Genomic DNA, 25,397 nt, shown 5'->3' with positions numbered 1-25,397 from the left:
TATTGAGAACACATGCTAATAAGTGCCTGAGTTGCCAGTGGGTGGCCTGCAGGCCAGAGTGACAGGGACTGTAACATCTGGCCAGAGTCTCAACCCCTCCTGGCATTCAGCAGGTGCATATGCTGCAGACAGCCAGAACAGGGAAGAGAAGACGAGGCCGTGGCAGAGGCAGGCTCCTCTAGGACTATCAAAGCCCGTCACTGATTTCTGCGCAGCATTGCAGAAACATTGAGGCAGCACCCCTTGCGTGGCAGATATTGTGCCAGGCGTGGAGCCTAGGTCTTACAGCCCAGAAGCTATGCTGGAGAAAAGGCCATCTTGAAACTCCAAACTGGGGAGTAACAGGAACTTCTTCCAGACTGAAGGGAATACAGCACTCTCTGCTTATCCACAGAGGATACGTTCCAAGACTCCCAGTGGATGCCTGAAACCATCGTTAGTATCAAACCCTTTATATACTATTTTTTGCCCTAGACATCCATACCTATGATAAGGTTTAACTTCTATCTTGGGCCCAGTAAGAGAACATCTGAATTGCTGGCATCACTACTCTTATGCTTTGGGGTCATTACTAAGTAAAATAAGGGTGATGTGAACACAAGCCCTGCGATACGGACAGTCGATCTGATAAGTAAGACAGTGACTAAGTGACTAACAAGCAGGATATGCTGGACAAAGAGATGATTCATGCCTTAGGTGGGATGCAGTGGGAGCGTATGAGATTTCATCATACACTTAGAATGTCACGCAATTTAAAACTTATGAGTTGTTACTTTCTGGAATTTTTCATTTAATATTTTCAGACTGCAGTTGACCTCAGGTAATTGAAACCACAGAGAGCAAAACCTTTTGTGCCTAGGAAACTGCATTATTAAAAATAAAATGAACTAGAACAGAACATAAATAAACCCTGAAACTTGGCTTTGTTAAATATGAATGCATTTTGTAAACTAAAAATTTCTATACAACAGTAAAACACTTGGGTTTTGGAAATTCATTAGTTTTTACGTTTATACAGTTCATTTTGACAGTGTTAATTACGAGGAAACTCCCACTTGCATCCCTTTTCCTTAGAAAAAGTCCAATAAGCTACAACTATGAAGAGATCAACAGGAAAGGGAAAGCTTTCTTTCCATCTCTGCCAAAAACGCAAAGTGGGCCAAGTGCCCTAGGTTATTATTAAGAATGGGCCACAGGAACCAAGGAGAGGGAAGGCGAGGGAAGAGAGGTCCCTGGAGATGGCCTGCTGAGTGACTCATCCCTCTCTGGCAAATGAGCTCCGGCAGCAGCTACTTCCCATTACTCCGTCCTAGGTGGAGCTGTCATTCATAAACTATGGATGATGAGCAGAGTCACAGCTGGGACATCATGGGTAAGGATGCAAGGCAACAGTGAATTGTCTGTTTTCCCTGCCTGCTAGTACTTTGCTGTGAGCAGCAAGCTAAGCAAACTGAAATATTTTCCTAATCTTTTTTTCTTCACTTCACACAGCCTGTGGGATCTCAGTTCCCCAACCAGGGATTGAACCTGTGTCCCCTGCATCAGAAGCACAGGGTTTTAACCACTGGACTGCCAGGGGAATCCCCTTCCTAAAATATTTTTTAAATCCTTTCCATCTGCAGTGGGGACGAGACCCTTCTCTTACTTAATGCTATTCCTAATGCATTGTATGTGTTGGTATGTATTTATTCTGCATTTAAAATAAAAGTCCTAGTGAAGTATTCCAGACATAGAAATACACATACATATTTAATTCAGGCTGTGAAGGTAGTAAGAAGGGCACAAACAAACAAAGCCGGTTCAAGACACTAGCTTAGCTGGTGGTAAGAGAAAATCGGGAGAACCTGCAAGGCCCCTGGTCCCGAGATGGGGACCTCGCCTACAAATTTCCTTGATGGTAGAGTGGTCGTTTGGATGCATAATCACAGCTATTAAAATCATTTCAATCCTGTTTATGGGACCCAAACAAAAATTTTAAATGCTTGCATAATATTTAACAGTATACTTAGGGCATCATGGAATTATTATCCCGCACTACTGTGGGAAATAACCAAAAGAACAGATGTTCAACACAGAGGTATAATTTCACTCCCCAGTTAAGGCTTTCTTCAATGACAGATCCACAGAAAAGATTTAAGAATTTTATAGCATCTTCAAAAAGAATGGCACTATGTGGAATGACACTGTCTCTGTTATCGTGTATTTTAGCATTCTGAGCCCTGGGGGAAGAAGTTTATTTGAGAAGAGCTCCTTTGGCTGTGTAAGACACAAAATAAACAGGAATATTCTCCCTGACTCTGAGTCTAATTTATTTGTTTGTCTATTTTTTTTAATCCCCTGAAGTCCAGAACCCCAAAATTAATATTCCTGGGAAAAAAAAAACCTTAAAATTGTTAAGTAAGTAACCCCTAAGAAAGCAGATGCTTCCTTCAAGGCAGAGGGTTTGATTGACTCTCTACATGACACACAAATGCAGTTTTATGGAGCCTTAAAGTACCTGAACATACTTTGTCAGTATTTCCTTTACAATTGATAGAACCTCAAATTAGTAGCTCCCATGGAAGGACACAGAAATTGGCATACTGAGTGAAGTGAGTCAGACAGAGAAAGATAAATATCATGTGATGTTGCTTATATGTGGAATCAAAAAAAGGGTACAAATAAACTTGTCTACAAAACAGAGTTACAGATGTAGAAAACAAACTTACGGTTATCAGGGGTAAGGGGGAGAGACAAACTGAGAGACTGGGATGGGCAGATACACACTGTGTGTGCGTTGGGGGGGGGGGGTTGCAGTGTGTGCTTGAACTCATTTGCTAAGTCATGTCTGACTCTTTGTGACCCTGTGGACTGTAGCCCTCCAGGCTCCTCTGTCCATAGGATTCTCCAGGCAAGAACACTGGAGTGGGTTGCCATGCCCTCCTTCAGGGGATCTTCCCAACCCAGGGATCGAAGTTATCCACCTGGGAAGCCCCCATACATACCCTACTACATATAAAATAGATAACTGACAGTCCTTCCTTGTGCTACCGTATAGCACAGGGAACTCTGCTCAAAACTCTATAATGGCCTATATGGGAAAAGAATCTTAAAAAAACGGATATATGTATATGCACGACTGATTCACTTTGTTGCACACTTGAAGCTAACACAACAGTGTAGATCAACTGTACACCAATAAAAATTTTAAATTAATTAATCAATTGATGGTTTTAAAAATAGGTTCCCTTATTCCCTTAATCCCCATGCCTGCAAGCTTGCATCCTTCATTCAACATTTCTTATGTATCCATGATATTCCAGCAGCAAGCTGGCTCAGTGAGCTGGTGTGACCTGGCCCCTAACCATTTAGGTGATAGCCAGGGTTTGATTGGGTGGGAAAAAAGAATCATGCTATAGAAAACTATCTTTGCAGCTTCTTATTCTCAATCTACTGTTCTTTTCAGCTTTATATATATATGATTAACTTCATATAAAATGACTTCCCATGTGAAAAATACAAGTTTCTACGTAGCCTTCTTGCCAAATACATGCAAACCACAGCACAACCATCCTTTACGCCAGTAAATATTATGTTCATGTCCAATCCTGGACCAATTACACTTATGGCACTTTAATGGAATGACTATTAAAACACATTGGTATTCTACAAATTCTACATATGGATTATCCATTTCTCCTTTTTCCACAATTTTATTCTTTCAATGGAACCATTTTGAACCATTCAGTGCAATCTAAATTAATGCTAAGAACATTGTGAGGGCAGGTCAGAATCAGCCAAACTAGAAAATCAGGTTTGAAAAAAAAAAAAATAATAATAATAAATAAAAAAATAAAAGAAAATCAGGTTTGGAGGGTGCTAACCCATTCATTCACTGACTGGCACCCGGGCTTTGAGGCTTATTTGAGGCTGTCATGTGGCACTCCTAGGATCTCATTCATAGAAGGGATAACAGTTAGCTCACTTGTTGAGTCAGTGAGTGGGAATGTTAAATTAGAATGTGCTACCTACCTGAGGCCAAAACCAAGGGGAGGTGCTTCAAAGTCCTCAGAAACTCTTCTGTCCCTGGTCTGTCTGCTGCTTTCCTTCTTTTTTAAGGAGGAGGGTTGGGGGATTTAGGTCCATCTAGTCAAGGCTACGGAGAAGGCGATGGCACTCCACTCCAGTACTCTTGCCTGGAAAATTCCATGGACGGAGGAGCCTGGTGGGCTGCCGTCCATGAGGTCGCGAAGAGTCAGACACGACTGAGCGACTTCCCTTTCACTTTTCACTTTCATGCATTGGAGAAGGGAATGGCAACCCACTCCAGTGTTCTTGCCTGGAGAATCCCAGGGACGGGGGAGCCTGGTGGGCTGCCGTCTGTGGGATCACACAGATTTGGACATGACTGAAGTGACTTAGCAGCAGCAGCAGCAGTCAAGGTTATGGTTTTTCCAGGAGTCATGTATGGATGTCAGAGTTGGACTATAAAGAAAGCTGAGCACTGAGAATTTATGCTTTTGAACTGTGGTGTTGGAGAAGACTCTTGAGAGTTCCTTGGACTGCAAGGAGATCCAACCAGTCCATTCTAAAGGAGATCAGTCCTGGGTGTTCACTGGAAGGACTGATGCTGAAGCTGAAATTCTAATACTTTGGCCACCTGATGCAAAGAGCTGACTCATTTGAAAAGACCCTGATGCTGGGAAAGATTGAGGGTAGGAGGAGAAGGGAACGACAGAGGATGAGATGGCTGGATGGCATCACTGACTCGATGGACATGAGTTTGGGTGAAATCCAGGAGTTGGTGATGGACAGGGAGGCCTGGCGTGCTGCAGTTCATGGGATCGCAGAGAGTCAGACATGACTGAGCGACTGAACTGAACTGAACTGGGGGATTTAAAATTTACATTAGATATTTCATAAGCAAAAATGTGTTTCTGACATCTATAAGTTCAGTAAACCTCCCGGCAGGCACCATTATTTCCTCCTTGAAAGGGAGGATGCTGAGAAAGCTCAGGTGAGCACAATGCCTAAGGGAGGCAGGGGAGGGTTGTTTTTTTGAAAACAATCTCATGCTGAACGCAAGAGTGAAATTTTCTGTAACCCTGAAGAAAGAAGAGATTATCAATAACCTGGGTTGCAGATCAACAGCAGAGCTCTTAGAGAGAATTACCAGATGAACATCAGGGTCAGCGTGTGCCCCAGGAGCACCCGGTGACGAAACAGGTCCAGGAAGCTGCCGGCCTCCTCGCAGCTCCCGTCGGCTGGGTGTGCCAGTGAGAAGCTGCGCCTGAGCTGCCGGTTCCTCTTGGCGATGAGGCACAGGGCGGCTTCAGCTTCACGCAGCCGACCCTGGGAGTACAACCAACGAGGCGACTCAGGAATGGATCTGAAAGAGACGCCATCAAAGGCTGTACATTCATATAGGTACATACGCACCAGAAGGAGACAGATCCCCCATGCAGGACATGGTCCCCAGGCCACAAGTGGATTCCATGTTAGTTTAGAGCTTGACTCTCCCAATGACATGCGGGAGAGAGAGGGCTACAGAGGGCAGCTGTCAACAGCTGCCAACGTTAATAATGGCCTCTTTTATGAATGGAAACCAAAAACATGCTTCCAAAGCTGCAGCGAAAAAAGCAGACTATGCATTTACTTTTTTTCACTTATTTTTAACTGAAGGAAAATTGCTTTACAGTATTGTGTCGGCTACTACCAAACATCAACATGACGCATTTACTTTTCAGAAAATTTTAATATATTAATAGCAATTTATAATTATAAATTATATACATAATATATAAACAGCAATACAATACTGAGTAATTCTTCATAAAACATGCATCAAAGATGAGACTCCAAATCATGGTCAAGTGTTGTTAGAATAATATTCATAAACATAATACAGAGTTTTTAAAGATCTGAAAAAGCCTCACAAAGATTAAAATCTCTATTATACATCAGAAAAGAATTTTTAAAGTGCTTTTAACATAGTGATGCTATTTAAGAGGTAGAGATTATTTGAAGACTACATGTAAAAATGAAAAAGAAGTGATGAGATTTTAGCAGCTCTAGAGCTTTTAAAGCTTTAATATTTTCCAGTCAGCTGACACACTCACTTTAATATGTCCTGAGGATATTTCCTGATCTCCCAAGTCCTTCAAGAAACAAAGCTTATTTTCTGGTTGAGTTTCCTTTCCGAAAAACAACAGCTGTTTCTCACTATAGCTATAAAGTATCGAACATGTCTATTGCCACAGCAGTTCTCTTCCATGCATCTTTTCTCCTCTTCACAGTTCTGCCTATTTTTAGGGGACCTTTCAAAACCAACTGTGGCAGGAACATGGACACCCTGTTTATAAAACACAGCATCAACCCTTTTGATCTAATTTGATATTATTTGACTAAAATGAAACTTGTATGCATTTACTTTTCTTTGATGTACTTGTTTTTAATTGAAGGATATTTAAAGTGCCTTCTAGAACTCTCCATGCCTTTCAGTAAGGAGAGTGAAGGGCAACCAACACCACACAGTTTGTAACTTCCTGGAGAGCCAGTTCGTCAATAACCATTTGAGCACTTTCATTTTGCATGAGCAATGTAATAAGCGCTGAGAGGGAAGACAATGAAAACCAAAAAAGGCAGGCATTTTCCCAGGAGTTCTGCTCGGGGGAGAGACTATGCAGGCACAAAGGCTTCTACAACCTCCTGAAAAAATTCCTTTATCCACCTTCTCACTGCTATCTGATTACTGTTACTAATACACAAGTAAATAGCCAAGTAAAATGCCATTTGGTTGGAAGTTAGGCCAGCCGATGGTGATCATCTGATCAACCGGTCCTATCCACAGGGCCATATATGAGGTACAATGTAAAACTATCTGATCAAGCCTAAATACAAATAAAAAGAACATAAGACTGGTGGGGTGAATATGGAGAGTATACGTGGGATAGAAATATAACTGAAATAACAGAAACTCTATTATAGTTAACATTAAACTGAGGAGGACTAGAGGAGTGCTAAAGAACCAACAAGGACACAGTCAGCATATTAGCAGTCACTATCATTATATCTTTGACTAATTTATTTCCCCCCTTCCTATTAAGGTTCTCTGTGTTTTCAGAATTGCTTATAAGCAATAAAGTCACTTTTAAAACTTTATAAATCATGTTTAAAGATGGTATTTGAGAGATACTCAGGTTTTAGAAATTTGACTCTGTGTTAATAAAACTATTTCTACTCGGATTTATCTGGATGATTTAAATTTAGGACCTGATATGTCTCCACATTTTGAGATGCCGATAAGCTTCTCAACAACGAAGCCCCACCCAGTTGCCAACGGACAGATTCAGGCCTATGAGTTCTAACGCGAATTGATTATTCCCAGAGAACAGTGGGGCACGTTTCTAAAAGGAAAAGGAGGCCCTTGAATGTGCTGCCCTCTACACAGTGTCCTGATCACTTTTAGAAGCTATATTGCTAACTTAACACTGAGGCCTCTGCTTGAAAATGTCCTGTGAAAAAAAAAAAAAAAAAAGAAAATGTCCTGTGAATTTCTTTCAAGTTGGAAAACCTTTTTAAATTAAGGGGGCACTGATTTCTAAAATAAAACTGTTTCTAATTCAAGTATTGTGAAAATGAGGAATTTTTGAGCTAAGTAACAAGATCTCTAGTAAAACAAACAAGGCATGTCTCTAAAATGACATGACTGTTTCTGATGTTGCTGACAGTTAATGAAGGCTAATTCTAAAGGTTTTTGTGCTAACATCTGTCCAATGGACAGGAGGCATCTGGTCTATGGAAGGGCCCAGGGCTTCGGTGCTGGGAAATGCAGCTGAGCAAAGAGCCGGGGCTGTTCAGAGCTTGCTTTATAGAGGTTAGGCTCCGTGTGAGGCAGAAATGAGGGACCACTGGAAGGGCGCCAGGTGAGTGCTGCAGAATTTAGACAAAAAAGTGAATGACTGGGTATCTGACCATGAAAAGCTTGGAGCGGGTGGCTTTTAAGCAAACTGGGAAGGCTACTAATAAATAAGAGAAATGGCGAGAAGGGCACTGAAGGAGCTGGCCATAGCTCTGAGTAGGAGGCACCAGGGCAGACCAGCCTAAGGTGTAAACCGCAACAGTGAGCAGCTTAGTATGCTGATGGGAACACAAGATGGGATAGGAGAGAAACTGGAGGCTGACTGCAGTAAGCCTTACTTTCCAGGCTTGATGGAATACACATGTAGTGTGATTTTACGTGCTTTCTTCCATTTCCCATTTTTCATGACCCGAATTAATCTCCAATCAAGTCAAAGTCCCCACCGAGTACTAAGTGGTAACAAACAGAATATACATTCTGAAAACTAAAAGAATGCCTTGGATCAACCCGTGAAGTCACTCTACTATTGAAGGAGGGATGAGAACCAGCCTGGACTAAGAAGTATACCTGCGTGCTCACTCACTCAGTCGCATTTGACTCTTTGTGACCCCATAGTCTCTGCGTCTCCTGCATTGGCAGGCAGATTCTTTACCAACTGTGCCACCTGGAAAGCTCTAAGAAGGAGGCAGTTCATTAAATATTTAAAAAGAAAATTCATTTATTTACTAATATGAATAAGAATGCTTATTAATTCAAGGAATCCGTTTTTTTCCCCAAAATTTACAATACACAGCTTAATAAAATATGGCTAGTTTTCCTTTCTAATAAAATTATCTCACTCTAGTTCACATAACTGAATGCATTTCATAAATTTTACCTTTCTAATATAGTTTGGGGCCTTCCCTGGAGGCTCAGTGGTAAAGAATCTGTCTGCTAAGCAGGAGACATGGGTTCGATCCCTGGGTAGGGAAGATTCCCTGGAGAAGGAAATGGCAACCCACTCTGGCATTCTTGCCTGGGAAATCCCATGGACAGAGAAGCCTGGTGGGCTACAGTCCATGAGGTCACAAAAGAATCAGATATGACTTAGACATCAATAAATACAGGTTAACTATTTCTACTATATTCATTTTTGCACTTAACAATTCTCTTAATTTCAAAGAGAGAATGAAAACAAATTTCAGCTCAATCCCCACCAAATCTCAATAAGTAGAACTTATATAAAGAATTACTAAATCGAATTGCTACCTCAATGAAAATTCTATTACAGGTATCTCACTTTACAGTGCAGAAGAAAGCTGGCACCACTGGCTGAAAATTTTATTTATCCCAAAGATTTTGATGTTTTGGATTAAAGGTCTGATATCTAAGGGGAGAAAACCTTTCATAAGCACAGTAAAACTTCTGGAGAAACAGACCTAAGTTGGTGGCTCATTTTACAGCCTTAAGAGGAGCATGGTATGTTATCTTGCCTTAACCAGGGCATCACCCTTGTACTGCTTTGAATCCATGCACTCTAAGGATTTCTCCCATATCTGAGCATCTTCCCATGTCCACCTGTAGAGGCCCTGAGATGACAGTCATCTGTGGAATGAGGAGGTATCACTATATATTCAATGTGCATAGACTGGTCTATAATATCATACTTCAGTCACACCCCTAGCATGGGATCTGATCCAGTCTGAAGATTTTTAAGCTTAAGACATTAGGTTAAAAAAGAAACTAGTACCCTCCCTAGAGAATTGGAAGGTTAAAATGCAGAGGTTGAGAGGTTACTTTAAACAAGGGATACCTGCATTCTGAATTAATTAAGCATCTCTCTTCCCAGGAGCTGCCAAGCATTGGAGCGCTTGCGGAATTTAGTTCTTCACCAAAGTCAGTTCAGGCAAACTCCTGAAAAGGAATAACGCTGCTCATTGACCCGCATCCTCTTAAGACATTCCTTCTGCTTATTAAATTAAAAGTCTAAGAGGAAAAACTACTTACAAAGATAAGAGAAAGACCACTGTTCCCTGCAGGTTAACCAGTATGGCTAGGGTCCTCCAGGAACGGATGAAGTATCCCAACAGGGCATATTGGGCGATGCCGACTGCGAAGAAGAGGCCACCAATTGACCCTAATTCAGGAAAAGAGACTTGTTACTGGAGAAAGAACCATCTGCAACCCCATTTCCAACCCAGGTCACGGAACCAATCCTTTCTTTCTGAGATGTCAGCAGAAAGAAAAACCTACACAGATATCATCGAAGATCAGATGATAAAACCAGAAGAGAGGCCAGGAAATCAGTGGGAAAGAAGGAAGGACAGATGAAAAATACAAACCACATGTGGTCAAGATAAATTTCAAGAGCTGGCCAAGTGCTTTCTGCATTGATGTTGCACTGACATCTGCCTGAACTTGTGGCTAAGGCTTGGAAATATTACTTGCTGCGTGGTGGGAGGTTTTAGGTCATGAGACTATGGCAGTGGTGGGACTGCATCTCCATCACAGCGGCTGTCCCTGAAATCCTTATCTTGAATCACAGCCTATTCCCCAGTTCTCCATACTGTCCTTCCCCATTTATCACCACCAGATACATGACATTTTACATTTGTTTCTTGTCTTTCTCTTCCAAGTAGAATGTAAGTTCCACAAAGCATGAATTTTTGTCAGCACACTGACAGTAAAAACATCAACCATAGGGTTGTTAAGGATCTTATGATTTTTGAAATAAATAGCAAATGAGTACAAACCCACTGTGCTGCCCAGTAAACTTGCAAATTCTGTACCTCTGACATGCTTTCTAAAACTGCTACTATTAGTAGTAAAGTACACCTATCACTATTTATTTATATAATAGCTACTATTTGTTGAGTATTAGACTGCAGAGGACCCTGGTAGGCTGCAGTCCATGGGGTCGCGAAGAGTCGGACACGACTGAGCAACTTCATTTTTACTTTTCACTTTCATGCATTGGAGAAGGAAATGGCAACCCACTCCAGTGTTCTTGCCTGGAGAATCCCAGGGACGGGGGAGCCTGGTGGACTGCCGTCTATGTGGTCACACAGAGTCAGACACGACTGAAGCGACTTAGCAGCAGCAGCTTAGCAGCAGACTTTATCAACATTGTCCTATAAAGCCGGTACCACTATTAGCTATCTACAGACAGAGGAAATAGCTCAGAGAAAGTTAGGTGCTGCAGTCTAAGACATGGGGCTGCATGTGGCCCAGCCAGGAGGCACTGTCCCCTGGTCTGACTGGACAGCCTGCACTCGGTAACGTTCCTGTCCCCTGTCACTATTCTAGGGAAAGGCGGGCTCCTGTGGGCATCCCACAGCAACACAACTTTGTTACAGGAATTTTCTACAACAATCCTGCAAGACAAACATTTCTCTTATTCTTGTCCACACAGATTATCAATCTATAACAAAACACAATGACTTGTTTGCTGTCGGCCCTAGTGAGGAAAAAGGGGATGCAGAAGGGAAGGCTAATGTGACAGTCAGTTCAGCATGAACAGAAAACCAGTCAGGGCATGTGGTCTGCTAAGTAAGGGAATGGGATTTCCATTCCCTGTGATTTCCCTAGAAACTTAGATAATCAATAGCTATTACAGATTCATTACAGTGCACCAAATAGCACCTGGTTTCCAAGAACAAGGCTTTCTGTCACTGCTCCGAACAGTTCCGAGTACTCGGTATCCACTGACAACAACGTGGGCAAAAAGACAAAGGACCACAGGACGGGACCACTTCAGCGGGACCAAGTTCAGACCCCAGTTCTTCTACACTGCCATATGACTTAGGGAAAATCCCTAAATATCTGAGTCTCTGTTTTCTCATAAATGAAAGAGAAATAATAATACAAACCTCAAAAAGTATAGTCATTAGTTTCAAATGAAATAATGCATGATGTACAAATGTTAGCTATACGGTCCTACTGTAAAAAGGGTATAGCCCCTTATATCTATTAACGTCCCCAAAAATGCCATCTGGAAGCCTCCCCTGGTGAATGTCTGTTATAAAGTATTACCTACTTAGCACTTCTTTCTAACTCCAAGAATCCTTTCCTTTTTTTTTTTTTTTGGAAAGATGACCTTCCCATATTTCATCCCTGTGGTTCAAGGGGGAGATGTCAATCGTGGTTCCCCCATGGTGACCCCAGCTGGGACAATCAGAGTTCCTACCAGTATTTCAGGATTTTCAAATACTGAACTTGGCAGTGAAACCAATGACCTGCTGGGCCTCATCCCTGACTGAGCAGGGGAAGTTTCTCAGAGACGACGGGAAACAGAAATGAGACGCATCTAACTTCCTTGTTCTAAGCATTGCCAAGGCCTGGCTCTTCTTGGTTTGCATGTGTTAACTAAGTGATTCCCCTTTGTATCTAAGCTCATCACAGTTGAATCTCTATCACAGAAAGAGATATCTCTATCAGCTGGATATGGTAAACAGGAGGAAAGGATTCAAAGGTTCCAGTTTCATGACTTAAATACCATGATGACATGGCAATAGATAGAAGTCCCAGACAAGGATGTAGATTTTAGGTGAACGAAAGCAATATCTTTAATTTGAGGGGTCAACAGACATCTGCATGTGATACCCAGCCAGAAGTTGCACACATGTGCCCGGAAATGAAAACAGGAATAAGGTGAGGAGATAAAGATGTGGTAAGGCTCTAGGCTATTTGGTTAAAATTTTTAATTTAAAAAAAATGAACATTTCAAATCACCACTTCTGCATTTTGTAGCTCTGGAATGCCATAGGTGGTTTTGTAGCTGTTTATGGGCCTATCCAGGTGGCACACTGGTAAAGAATCTGCCTGCCAATGCAAGAGACTCAGGAGACTTGGGTTCCATCCCTGGGTGGGGAAGATCTCCTGGAGGAGGAAATGGCAACCCACTCCTGTTTTCTTGCCTGGGAAGTCCCATGGACAGAGGAGCCTGGCAGAGTCCGTGGGGTCACAAAGAGTCAGACATAACTGAGCACACACACATGCACCCATGGTCTTTGGTTATTTACATCTATTTTTCTGATTTCTTTTCTGCTTATTTTTAATTAATTTCAAGTCTGCAACCCCTGGTCAGTTTGCACTAGCAAAAGTCAAATTTCAGCAGGTGAGAAGATAATGTACAGTGATGACTTCATTTTTATAAGCAGCACCAACGGTCCATGCAGCTTTCAAGCAGAAGGCCGTGAAGCCCCCTTGATCCCTTTTTCTCTTGCCTTCTCTGCTGATTCTTTAGCAGGTCACCACGCATGCACTTTCCTCCTCTTTCAAAACATCTGCGGATTCTACAGGGGTAACCACACCAGCCTCCTGAATGGCCCCTCAGTTTCTACTCTTGCTCCTCTACGATCCAGCCTGCATACACCTACCAGAGTGATCTTTCTGTATGCAAGGTTCTATGGCTCCTCTCTTTAATTCAGTCACTGGCAACTCACTGTATTTTTAGTTAGAACAAAAAACAACCCTAATTTGGCCCATCACGCACCCTACAACACTCAGCCCCTCCAGCCTGATCTCAGCCCAGCCTCCTCCTGCCTTTTCCACACTGCATCTTTTCAGGTGCTCAGAGCAGCTCATTCCTGCCCTCAGGGGCCTGTTCCTGCCACTCCATGCGACTGGAACGTTTGCTCAGAAAACCACACCCCCTAGGTCTTCCGCATCCTTCACATCTTTGATTAAATACCTACATCAAAGTTTTCTCTAACTTTCCTATTTAATGTAACTGTCTCCTGCACTTACTGCCTACTCTATTATCCTGTTTAATTTTCTTCACTGCACTTAAAGTTTTCAGAAATTACTTCACATTGGTTATGCCTCTCCTGACTAAAACATAAGTTCCACAAGAGCAAGGACCTTCCCCCACCCAGGCCTGGCGTGTTCACTCTTATATCCCAAGTGTCTGTCTATAAAAGTAGCATCTGGATAGCATTAACACGTATACCCACCATGTGTAAAACAGAGAGCTGGTGGGAGGCTGCTGTATAGCACGGGGAGCTCAACTGGGTGCTCTGCGATGACTAGAGGGGTGGGATGGGGGGCGCTGGGAGGGAGGGGATGCACGTACACATACAGCCGACTCGGTTTCATAACAGAAACTAACACAACATCGTAAAGCAATTATATTCCAATAAAAAAATAATAAATGGAAAAGGCCAACTTAAGAGATTGGGATTGACATATACATGCTACAATATATAAAACAGATAAGGACCTACTGAGTAGCACAGGGAAGTTTACTCAGTACTCTGTAATGGCCTACATGGGAAAAGAACCTAAAAAAGGAGTGGATATACGGATATATATAACTGATTGACTTTGCTATCCACCTAAAACTAACACAACATTGTAAATCAACGATATTCCCATGAAAAGTTTTTTAAAAAACAGTGTGTCTGGTACATGGCAAGGTCTGTTTAATAAATGAATGTTGCAGAAGAGATATGCAAAGGAGAAGCTCTGGAAGGACACACAGCAATCTGTTTACAGTTGTGGTCTTTGGATGAACAGGACTATATGTGTTCTTTATGTTTCACTTCTATATGTTTCTTGATTTTTTTTTTTTTACAATGAACATCAATAACTTTTGTTATAAGGTATTTATATAAGAAAATTAAAAACAAATATATTAATGTGACATTTTTCATAGCTTTAGTATTTTACTTTTTCTACTTTCAAAAATTTTCAATCAATTTTACTTATTCTTGTTAAGCACTACACGGCAACTGGTTAGAAATGGATGTTTTCAGTTTGCACTTATACTTCGTTATATGTACTTTATATAGTATTTTATTCATACTGCAAATATTATTTGTAATCATGCATAATTTTTCAAAACAAATTATTTTTACCACTAAACAATCAGGGTGCCGTGCCATGCTAAGGCACTTTAGTAGTGTCCAACTCTTTGCAACCCATGGACTGCAGAGCCTGCCACGCTCCTCTGTCCATGGGATTCCTCCAATTAATCCCCTCCTGTGAATCATTTAGGTTTTTCCCCTCAATTCCTTTCAGCTCTGAGTGTACTGGATGTTATAGGAGTATATAAAATCGTGCTGGAGAGCAACATGGACAGACCTAGAGAGTGTCACACTGACTGAGGTCAGATAGAAGAGAAATATCATATGACATCCCTTACATGTGGAATCTAAAAAGAAATGATACAAATGTACTTACTTACAGAACATAAAGAGATTCACAGACTTACAGAACAAATGTGTGACTGCTGTGGGGGAAGGGATAGTTAGGGAGTTTGGGATGGACGAGTACACACTGCTACATTTAACACAGAAAACCAACAAGGATGTACCCTATAGCATATGCTGCAATGTTATGCTGCAGCCTGGATGGGAGGGGAGTTTGGGGGAGAACAGATACATGCATATGTATGGCTGAGACTCTTCGCTGTTCTCTTGAAATTATCACAACATTGTTCATCAGCTATACTTCAAAACAAAATAAAAAGGTTTTGTTTTATTTTTTTAAATTGTACTGGAAAGAACAGCCTGGAAAGAAAGGTCAAGGACAAAACTTCAGGGGAAGACTGCTCATGGGAGAGGGAAGGAGGAAACTCCTCACAAAAGAGTTTTAGGAACAGCAGAAACTTATTTCTGTCCTGGGTGCAGGTCAAGTGCACTGGCCTTCTAGGAACTCTCTCAAGCTCCTTCTGAATTTCACATTGAATTTGGCAACCATCTGGTACCACTGTTGCAGTTTTTTTCCCCTTTTTCCCTTTGCTATAGAAATTTTAATAGTCTTACTTTAACTCAGCCTCAAGGACAAGAACGGAACGTGAAAGCGCTTTAACAGAGATCTTTTCACTGGCTTCTGCTGCTGCTGCTAAGTCGCTTCATATGTGTCCGACTCTGTGCGACCCCACAGACGGCAGCCCATCAGGCTCCCCGTCCCTGGGATTCTCCAGGCAAGAACACTGGAGTGGATTGCCATTTCCTTCTCCAGTGCATCAAAGTGAAAAGTGAAAGTGAAGTCACTCAGTCGTGTCTGACTCTTAGCAACCTCACGGGCTGCAGCCTACCAGGCTTCACTGGCTTCAGAAAACTGGAAAGGGAGCAAGAGACCAAGAGGTCTTTCTTTTTGCTGAAGGTAGGCAACGGGACAGGTATTATCCTAGAGAACTTGGTAGGGTGGGGGAAGTATACATGTTTTGTAAGAAAGCATCTTCTTCATGGAACAACTAGAGTCAAATATGAATATTTTAATAGATGAATGTGCCAGGAAGATGAAAAACATGTACTCATGATGCTTTGTATGAGCAAGATTTTGGACTCAGGGAAACGAAAACCCCAGGAGAGGGTGTTTGTGTGTCTTCCCCTGGATAATGTGAGTGGTCATGAATACCATCATCACTCATTTCTGGCAAAGTCCCAGCAAGTCTGAACCCACTACTTGCAAAAATGACTTTAACAGTCTCAATGCAAACTGAAGACTCAAAGATGTTTTCTCACTGATCCTAACTTAGGACTTGGGCTAGGAATAAAAAAAAAAAAAAAAGCCCACCTCTAATGGCTTTTCTGAAAGCTAATATAGACAAAGTGAATTATGAAGCATGATGTGTAAGAAGCAGGCAAGAAGCCTGTCCTGCAAGGATGGAACTGGTGTCTCCTCCTCCTAGTCTAGTTCTAACTTGTTCAACCCTCTGTGTCGTTCAGCTTGGACAGCAGTTCGGTGGACATAATACAGCAGAGCTTATTTTGCCTCTGTCTTCCAATTCAATACATCAGCCTTTACTAACTCCGAAGACAAGACCACTGACAAAAAAGGGCCAAGCGACTAGTATTCATATGAGGTGACTCATGACAACACCCTCATGGCAGAAAGCAAAGAAGAACTAAAGCACTGCTTGATGAAGGTGAAAGAGGAGAGTGGAAAAGCTGGCTTAAAACTAAACATTCAAAAAACTAAGATCATGGGATCCAGTCCCATCACTTCATGGCACATAAATGGGGAAACAATGGAAACAGTGACAGCTTTTATTTTGGGGGCTCCAAAATCACTGAGGACGGTGACTGCAGCCATGAAATTAAAAGACGCTTGCTTCTTGGAAGAAAGGCTATGACAAGCCAGACAGCATATTAAAAGGCAGAGACATTACTTTGCCGACAAAGGTCTATATAGTCAAAGCTATGATTTTTCTAATAGTCATGTACGGATGTGAGAGCTGGATCATAAAGAAGGCTGAGTGCTGAAGAACTGATGCTTTTGAACTGTGGTGTTGGAGAAGACTCTTGAGAGTCCCTTGGACTGCAGGGAGATCCAACCAGTCAGTTCTGAAGGAAATCCACCCTGAATATTAGTTGGAAGGACTGATGGTGAAGCTGAAGCTCTAATACTTTGGCCACCTGATGTGAAGAGCCAGCTCATTAGAAAAGATCCTGTGCTCGCTTCGGCAGCACATATACTAAAATTGGAACGATACAGAGAAGATTAGCATGGCCCCTGCGCAAGGATGACATGCAAATTCGTGAAGCGTTCCATATTTTTAGTGTGGAGATTCCTCAAAAAATTGCAAATAGAACTACCTTATGACCCAGCAATCCCACTGCTGGGCATACACACCGAGGAAACCAGAATTGAAAGAGACACATGTACCCCAATGTTCATCGCAGCACTGTTTATAATAGCCAGGACATGGAAACAACCTAGATGTCCATCAGCAGATGAATGGATAAGAAAGCTGTGGTACATATACACAATGGAGTATTACTCAGCCGTTAAAAAGAATTCATTTGAATCAGTTCTGATGAGATGGATGAAACTGGAGCCAATTATACAGAGTGAAGTAAGCCAGAAAGAAAAACACCAATACAGTATACTAACACATATATATGGAATTTAGGAAGATGGCAATGACGACCCTGTATGCAAGACAGGAAAAAAGACACAGATGTGTATAACGGACTTTTGGACTCAGAGGGAGAGGGAGAGGGTGGGATGATATGGGAGAATGGCATTCTAACATGTATACTATCATGTAAGAATTGAATCGCCAGTCTATGTCTGACGCAGGGTGCAGCATGCTTGGGGCTGGTGCATGGGGATGACCCAGAGAGATGTTGTGGGGAGGGAGGTGGGAGGGCGGTTCATGTTTGGGAACGCATGTAAGAATTAAAGATTTTAAAATTTAAAAAATAAAAAACTAAATTAAAAGAAAAGAAAAGATCCTGATACTGGGAAAGACTGGAGGCAGGAGGAGAAGGGGGTGACAGATGATGAGATGCTTGGATGGCATCACAGACTCAAGGGACATGAGTTTGAGCAAGCTCTGGAAGATGGTGAAGGACATGTAAGCCTGGCGTGCTGCGGTCCATAGGATCACAAGAGTCGGACATGACTGAGTGACTGAACAACAATAAATGGAAGATACAGAGGGGAGTCCTCAGGGAAAAGTGGGATGACATGGGCCTGGCATCATCTAAGCCCTGACCATCATGTTAGTTAGTTAAGTCGCTCAGTCGTGTCCAGCTCTTTGTGACCCCATGGACTGTAGCCCACTAGGCTCCTCCGTCCATGGGATTCTCCAGGCAAGAATACTGGAGTGGGTTGCCATTTCCTTCTCCAGGGGATCTTCCCGACCCAGGGATCGAACCCAGGTCTCCTGTATTAGAGGCAGACGCTTTAACCTCTGAGCCACCAGGGAAGCCTTGGTCCGTCATGAGCTGTGTGAAAACAGGCACACAACCTCTCCTTTCGTTCGGGGGAACACATTGACTGAAACCACCCACTCCGGCCAGGCACCAGTAATCATTTGCAGTATTTTATGATAGGAAGTCCTAGTAAGGAACATGGAACTAACAAGCCACCAGCAACCAAGAGAGTTTGGGAAAGGTGAAAAGGAGACACCTTGTGTCCGACCACCTCCCAGAATTCTTCTCACTGGCATCCATCTTGGCTAAGCAACACATGTGCCACCAGGAAGCACCCTGAGTCAGAACGACTGGCCAAAGACCACCCGGAAACTAATCCCATCACCATGACACCGAGACTGCGGGCCTCGTGGTAGCGCAGCTCTCCGGGTTCCCTTACGCTGCTGCTCTCCGCCCAGGCGCCCTTCCCAGTAAAGTCTCTTGCTTTGTCAGCACGTGTGTCTCCTCCGACAATTCACTTCTGAGTGTTAGAGAAGAGCCCATTCTCGGGTTCCAGAAGGGCTCCCCTTCCTGCAACATCTTCAGTGGTGAAGTGTCCTCATTTGTAAAATGAAGGTAGAAATTCTTAACTTGTAGGTTCTGGGAATATTAGAGGCATTGGCCAGATGCGGAGCTTGGTTCCTGGTACATAACAGATGCTCAGCAAATGGTAGCTGGCACTCTATCACCTACATGCTCATGCAGACTCATCTCTACAGTTGCACAATCAACTTGCTCCCCTATTAGTACAAGAGCATCTATAGTGCTCAATAACGTTTAAATGAATGGAAAGCAAAACAAAGTTCTTCACTGCAAACCTATAGTCCACAAAGTAGAATCTTAGTGCAATCGCCCTCCCAAGACATGAAGTCAGGGATGCTTTTAAAATCATTGACACTTCTCGAAAACATAATGGGATGGTTAAAAGTAATACAGAACATGGCCTCCATCTGGAAACTTAAAACATCACTAAAGAAATACTAGAAGAGTACTACCTGCTGATTTGAAGAGAACAGTAAAAAGGCCTATGAGACAAAGATTTAATAAAGTACAATACCAAGGCACTGAGAAAGGAGTTTCTAGTATTCCTCTGCACTATTTTTCACTTTATGGTAAAAAAAGCAATTAACAAATACCTTCAGGCAATCTGAGTATAGGGACAAGGTCACCATCTGTAGGCCCCAGGGGAGACTACCAATAGGCGAATAAAATAAAATGACTAATGACTCATTCAAGGCCACACAGAACTCAGGAAAGGAAATCTAGGGATTTCCCTGGCAGTCTCATGATGAAGACTGTGCTTCCAAGACAGGGAATGCAGGTTGGATCCCTGCTCAGGGAACTAAGAGCCCATATGGTGAAAAAAAAAAGAAAAACAAACAAACAAACAAAAACAGAAAGAAAGAAAGCAAATCTAGTATTTGGATAGAGCACCTCAAGTCTAGATGCATTTTTAGACATGAGGGCTAAGCTGGTTCCTGCATAGTTCTCTGGAGCCACTCCCCATCTCCAAGTCGGCCTGGATTGAAGCAGTACCTGCGAGTGCCCAGTAGGCGGTGCCCACACATTCGTTCAGCAGGACAAAGGCCACTAGTGACATTCCTCCATTCATCATGCCCACCAGGAAGCGAGTTATTGCAAAGAACTCATATGAAGGGGAAAAGCCATTTGCAATAGCAAACAAGATGTCAAGAGCAAAACCTAGAAAGAGAAGAACAGTATGCAATAAACCAGAGGCAAAACACACTTGATGAATGTAATATATGCGTTAATTTGTAAAGATAAATCTTTGTGAACTTAAATTTTCTAAGCTATGGTTTGTTTGTTTCTAAATCAGTTTCTCTTAAAGATTATCAAGAAAAACTGAGGTTTTCTTTGTTACAAGTTGATTTTGTCCTCATGCGCAGTTTTCAACTATTCCCAATAATGCTGAAAATTGAAAATTCCTAGTTTGTGCTCAGCTTGACCAGTGAACTATGCTGAGTCCTGTGGAGCTCATCTGAAATGAATCAACACACAAGATACAAGGAAATGGATCTAGCAAACCGCCTCAACCTTTGTTCTCCTTAGAAACATGGCATGAATTAGAATCCACGGATTACAGAAGGCACCACCAGCAAACGCTTATAATGCAAATACCTGGCTTTCCCCAAGTATGCTTTAAAATGCTTAGCCAGAAGCACTTGACCTCTCACCAGTGAAATAAAAATCAGTTCTGGGTCCATACAGCAATTCCCTGAGAAACTTAAGAAAATGGTCTCCTTACTGTTTCTCTGGGAATCTTAGGAAAATAACTTCTCTTACTCAGTTCATGAACACTAACAGATTACCTGTGAGATAGACTTTCTTCCTTCCGAAGCGATCAGAGAGTTGACCGAAAGTGATAACTCCCACAAACACTCCACTGAAGAAAAAAGAGCTTGCTGCACTCACTTTGTAAGATCTGTTGGCAATTAAAAACCACTAGAGGAAGAAAAAAAAAACAAAGAGGAGACATTTAAGTCACAGAAAAGATGGATGGAGTTAGCTATTTAAAAAAAGCAAATGTACAACAAAAACTTGTATACTAGAATTTCTCCACTGCATTACCACTGTTAACCAGAATTCAACAGAACATCCATCCAGGACAACACCCAAGGAGATTCTGTCTTCAGAAACCGTTATTGCAATGTGCTCCCACAGTAGTCTATAAACATCCTGCGACAGCACTGAACACAGTACAGGATGTCATAGCTAATTACTTACCCGTCTGTTGACTATGTCCTTCACTCCAAGTCCCTGCATCTCTAGACAGGAAGAGCTGTAAGCCATTAGTGTCTGTTTCTCTGACACCTAACATACTATATGACATATATGAGGCCAAAAATGAACGGTCCTTTTCTCCAATAAATTAATGGGCTTTAAATCCCTTGAGTATTTTCCTTGAAAAATTATATATACAATAACAATATGATTGGGCTTCCCAGGTGGCTCAGTGCTAAAGAATCCTGCAATGCAGAAGACTTGAGTTTGATCCCTAGGTCAGAAAGATTCCCCAGAAGGGGAACTGGTAACACACTCTAGTATTCTTACCTGGGAAATCCCATGGGCAGAGGAGACAGGCTGAGTCCACAGGGTTGCAAAGAGTTGGACATGACTTCGCAATTAAATAAAAACAAACCATATGATACAGTGATTCCACTTCTGAGTATATATACGAAAGAACTGAAAGCAGGGATTCAGACAGATATTTGTGTGCTAAGGTTCATAGCAGCATTAGTTATAACACCCAAAAGGTGGAATGAACCCTAATGTCCATTCACAGATGAACAGATAAACAAAATGTGATATATACATCCAATGGAATATTATACAGCCTTAAAAAGGAATGAAATTCTAGCAAGCTACAACATGGATAAACTCTGACTATGCTAAGAGAAACAGACAAAAAGGAAAAATACTGTGTGATTACATTTATGAGTGTGACACTGCAATTTATAATAAGAAATATATATTTGGTTTTCAACCATTGTTCCTGTAACATAGCTCCTGAAGCCCTTGTAATTTCCTATGTAAGAATTACAGGGGTATCTTTTTTAAAAAAAAAACCTTTCATATGATATTGGGGTAGAGCCAATTAACAATGCTGTGTTAATTTCAAGTGAACAGAGAAGGGACTCAGTCACACATGTACACGTACCTATCCTCCCCTCCCATCCAGGCTGTCACGTAACACTGAGCAGAGTTCCACGTGTTGTACAGCAGGCTCCTGTTGGTTGCCCATTTTAAATATAGCAGTGTGTGCGTGTCCATTCCAAACTCCCTAACTTTCCCCTCAGGGGGTATATTTTTTCTGTAAGATTTATTTTTCCAGTTCCTAAAAAAGCTTCAGAGCAATACAGCTAAAACAGGTGTCTTTTATTATTTTATAACAAGCCCCTCTCAATCACACTGAGCTTATTATGTTAATGAGGTGACTTTTGGAAAGCCTCATAGATAGGGGCTGGTTGTCAGGGGAGCCAACCACGTAAAGAGGGTTGGAACTTCCAGTCCCTCCCTCCAGGCCTCTGGGCAGGGGTGAGCTATTGGAGGTTGAATCAACTGCCAATGGCCAAAGGCTTAATCAATCATGCCTTCATAATGAAGCTGCCAAAAAATCCAAAAAGATGTGGTTTGGAGAGCTTCCAGGTCACAGAACTTGTGCTGGTATTGGGAGGGCAGTTGAGCTCTGAGGGCGTGGAAGCTCTGTTCTCTTCCATCCATCTACACCTTGTCCTGCGCACCTCTGCGACCTGGCTGTTCTAGAGTTACAGCTTTTTATAATAAACCAGTAATCTAGTAAATAAAATGTTTGAGTTCTGGGAAATTCCCTAGCAAATTAATCCAACCAAAGGAGGAGGTCAGAGGACCCTTTGATTTACAATCAGCGTATCAAAAGCACAGGAAACAGGCTGAACTTGTGACTGGTGTCTGAAGGGGGGCAGTGGGGCAGTCCTGTGGGATGGAACCCTGACCTGTGGGACCTGATGTTAACTCAGGTAGACGGTATCAGGCCTGAACCAAACTGTAGTACACCCTGCTGGTACGGCAGAACAGCCTGAGGTGGGAGCCCCACCCTGCCCCCTAACTCCCACCCACACGAATCTGTCGGCAGAAGTGTCTGAAGGGAAGTAGCTGCCAGTAGAGGACACGCTGGAGGAGTGTTTTTCCTTCACCTGGACTAATCAAATCCCCAGAGACAAAGTAGCACCCTGGTTACCAGGGGCTGGGAGAGTGAGGGGCTACCTGTGCGGGATAATGACACAGTTGTTGAGGTGGAGAGCGGTGATGTTTGCACAAGGATGTGAATGTATTTAATGTCCCTGTACTGTGCACTTTAAAATGACACACTTTATGCTATGTATGTTTTGCCACAATAAAAAATAATCCCTGGAGTACTGTGTGTGTTAGTTGTTCAGTCGTGTCTGACTCTCTGTGACCTATAGACTGTAGCCCCCAGGTTCCTCTGTCCATGGGATTTCCCAGAAAAGAATGCTGGAGTGGATTGCCATTCCTTCTCCAAGGGATCTTCCCAACCCAGGGATTGAATCTGGGTCTCCTGCATTGCAGGCAGATTCTTTACCATTAGGGAAACTTATAAGCTCAAAGAGAAAGTAATCACCTTCTACTTAAAATGCCATTATCTTTAGACCTAGCAAGTGACGTCCACTCCAGTACTTTTGCCTGGAAAATCCCATGGACGGAGGGGCCTGGTGGGCTGCAGTCCATGGGGTCATGAAGAGTCAGACACGACTGAGCGACTTCACTTTCACTTTTCACTTTCATGCACTGGAGAAGGAAATGGCACCCCCACTCCAGTGTTCTTGCCTGGAGAATCCCAGGGACTGGGGAGCCTGGTGGGCTGCCGTCTATGGGGTTGCACAGAGTCGGACACGACTGAAGCCACTTAGCAGCAGCAGCAGCAGCAGTGACGTGTTACAGTGACCTTTGCTTACAGAGATGAAAGCCAACTGGTGTCTCAGATGTGACCTCAGAGAACCAAGAGATTGCTCATCTCTCCCCTCCACAGCCCCTTTCCTGGGCTCAGCAAAGACAAATTTAAGAAAGCCCCTTCTTGAAAACTCGCATGGAGACACCCCTTACTTGTCCCTTCTCTATCCATCAAACCACTCCTGTCCCATGCTTTGACAACCAGTTGTTACAGCCCAAAGCACATCTAACTTCTCTCCTTCTCTTGTATTTCCTGCAAGATCAGATGGATAAAGGTCTTGACAAGACATCTTTAGGCAACAACAACACACACAAACATTTAGGCACTGGAAAATAAACAAGGATGAAGCCCCTCACTAATGCTGTGCTTTACTACTTCTGAGTTCTTCTGTCCTTCACATGCAGTTCTTAACAAGATTAATTAACTATTTTCCTAGCCCTTCATGGATTAGAAGTAATAGTCTAGGGTGCTACTGCCCCTAAAAATAGTAATCAGGTAGCTACTGCTCTCAGTGGCAGTCGTAATTTAAATGAGAGAGTGATGGAAGCTCTATGACCAAAAACTGAACTATACTCCAGGTTTTTTCATCCCAGTATTTAATAAGTATTTGATTAGTTTCTACTAAAGGTTAATAAAACTATTCTAAACACTGGGAATACCGATGCAAATGGGCTAGACTTGGTCCCTGCCCTCATGGAGTGTAAGTTCCAGTAGAGTGAGACATTAAACAAGTAAACATACAGGGACAGGCTGGAAGAAAATCTCTTTAAATAAGGTACCCAGGAAGGCTTCTCTGGGGAGGGACATTTGCGACCTGGATGATGAGGACGTGATCAGCACTGAAAAGCTGTTTGGGGAACATGAGGATAAGTGCAACGGCCATAAGGTCCTTGAAGACATGTCAGAGCGCCTTTTGCAGGGTGGGATGTAATGAGACCAGAGAGCTGGGCAGGCACCAGGTCATGCAGGCCCTTGAGTCACAGGAAAGAGCTGGGATTTTAGTCCAGTGCAGAGGGAAGACCGTGCATTCCTGGACTTAACGTTTCTAAAGCTCAGCATTCACACTTAAAGAATGCAATACAACAGGGAAAGTGGGAACAGGGAACCTCCTACAATAGTCCAGGAGATGATGTGGGCTTGGATGAAAGCAAGAGTGATGGAAATTACATGAATCACATGAATGTGGGAGGGATCTTGAAGGCAGCAGGACTTGTTGATGAATGAGATGTCGAGCAGGGAGGAGAGAAAGGGAGAGTGAGGGATTCAACCCAGGTTTTTAACTTTGGCCATTCAGTAGATGGCGGGGACAGTTTTTAAATTTTTATTTTTTTTTATATTGAGGATATATATATTTTTAATTGGAGGACAATTGCTTTACAATGCTGGGTTAGTTTCTACTGTGCCACAATGTGAATCAGCTATAAGTATAGCTATATCCCCCTCTCTTGGGCCTCCCTCC

At 42.5% G+C, this 25,397-nt stretch overlaps 1 protein-coding gene across 3 annotated transcripts in view; it reads right to left on the bottom strand.

Annotated features, from left to right (window-relative positions):
• The window catches only part of SLC22A15 (solute carrier family 22 member 15), a 99,562-nt gene that overhangs the window by 29,328 nt on the left and 44,837 nt on the right, over positions 1-25,397 (bottom strand). For all 3 annotated transcript variants that reach the window (XM_005677825.3, XM_013962511.2, XM_018045954.1), the window contains exons 3-6: positions 20,799-20,931; positions 20,005-20,169; positions 9,827-9,956; positions 5,153-5,368 (exon numbers count right to left, since the gene is read on the bottom strand). In XM_005677825.3, coding sequence (XP_005677882.2) covers positions 5,153-5,368; positions 9,827-9,956; positions 20,005-20,169; positions 20,799-20,931 — 644 coding nt within the window. The remainder of the gene's footprint in view (positions 1-5,152; positions 5,369-9,826; positions 9,957-20,004; positions 20,170-20,798; positions 20,932-25,397) is intronic.

The sequence above is a fragment of the Capra hircus genome, chromosome 3 (assembly GCF_001704415.2).
Source record: "Capra hircus breed San Clemente chromosome 3, ASM170441v1, whole genome shotgun sequence".
Lineage (NCBI taxonomy): Eukaryota > Metazoa > Chordata > Mammalia > Artiodactyla > Bovidae > Capra > Capra hircus.
The sequence above is the reverse complement of the archived record's forward strand: the minus strand, read 5'-3'. Positions and strand labels throughout refer to the sequence as shown.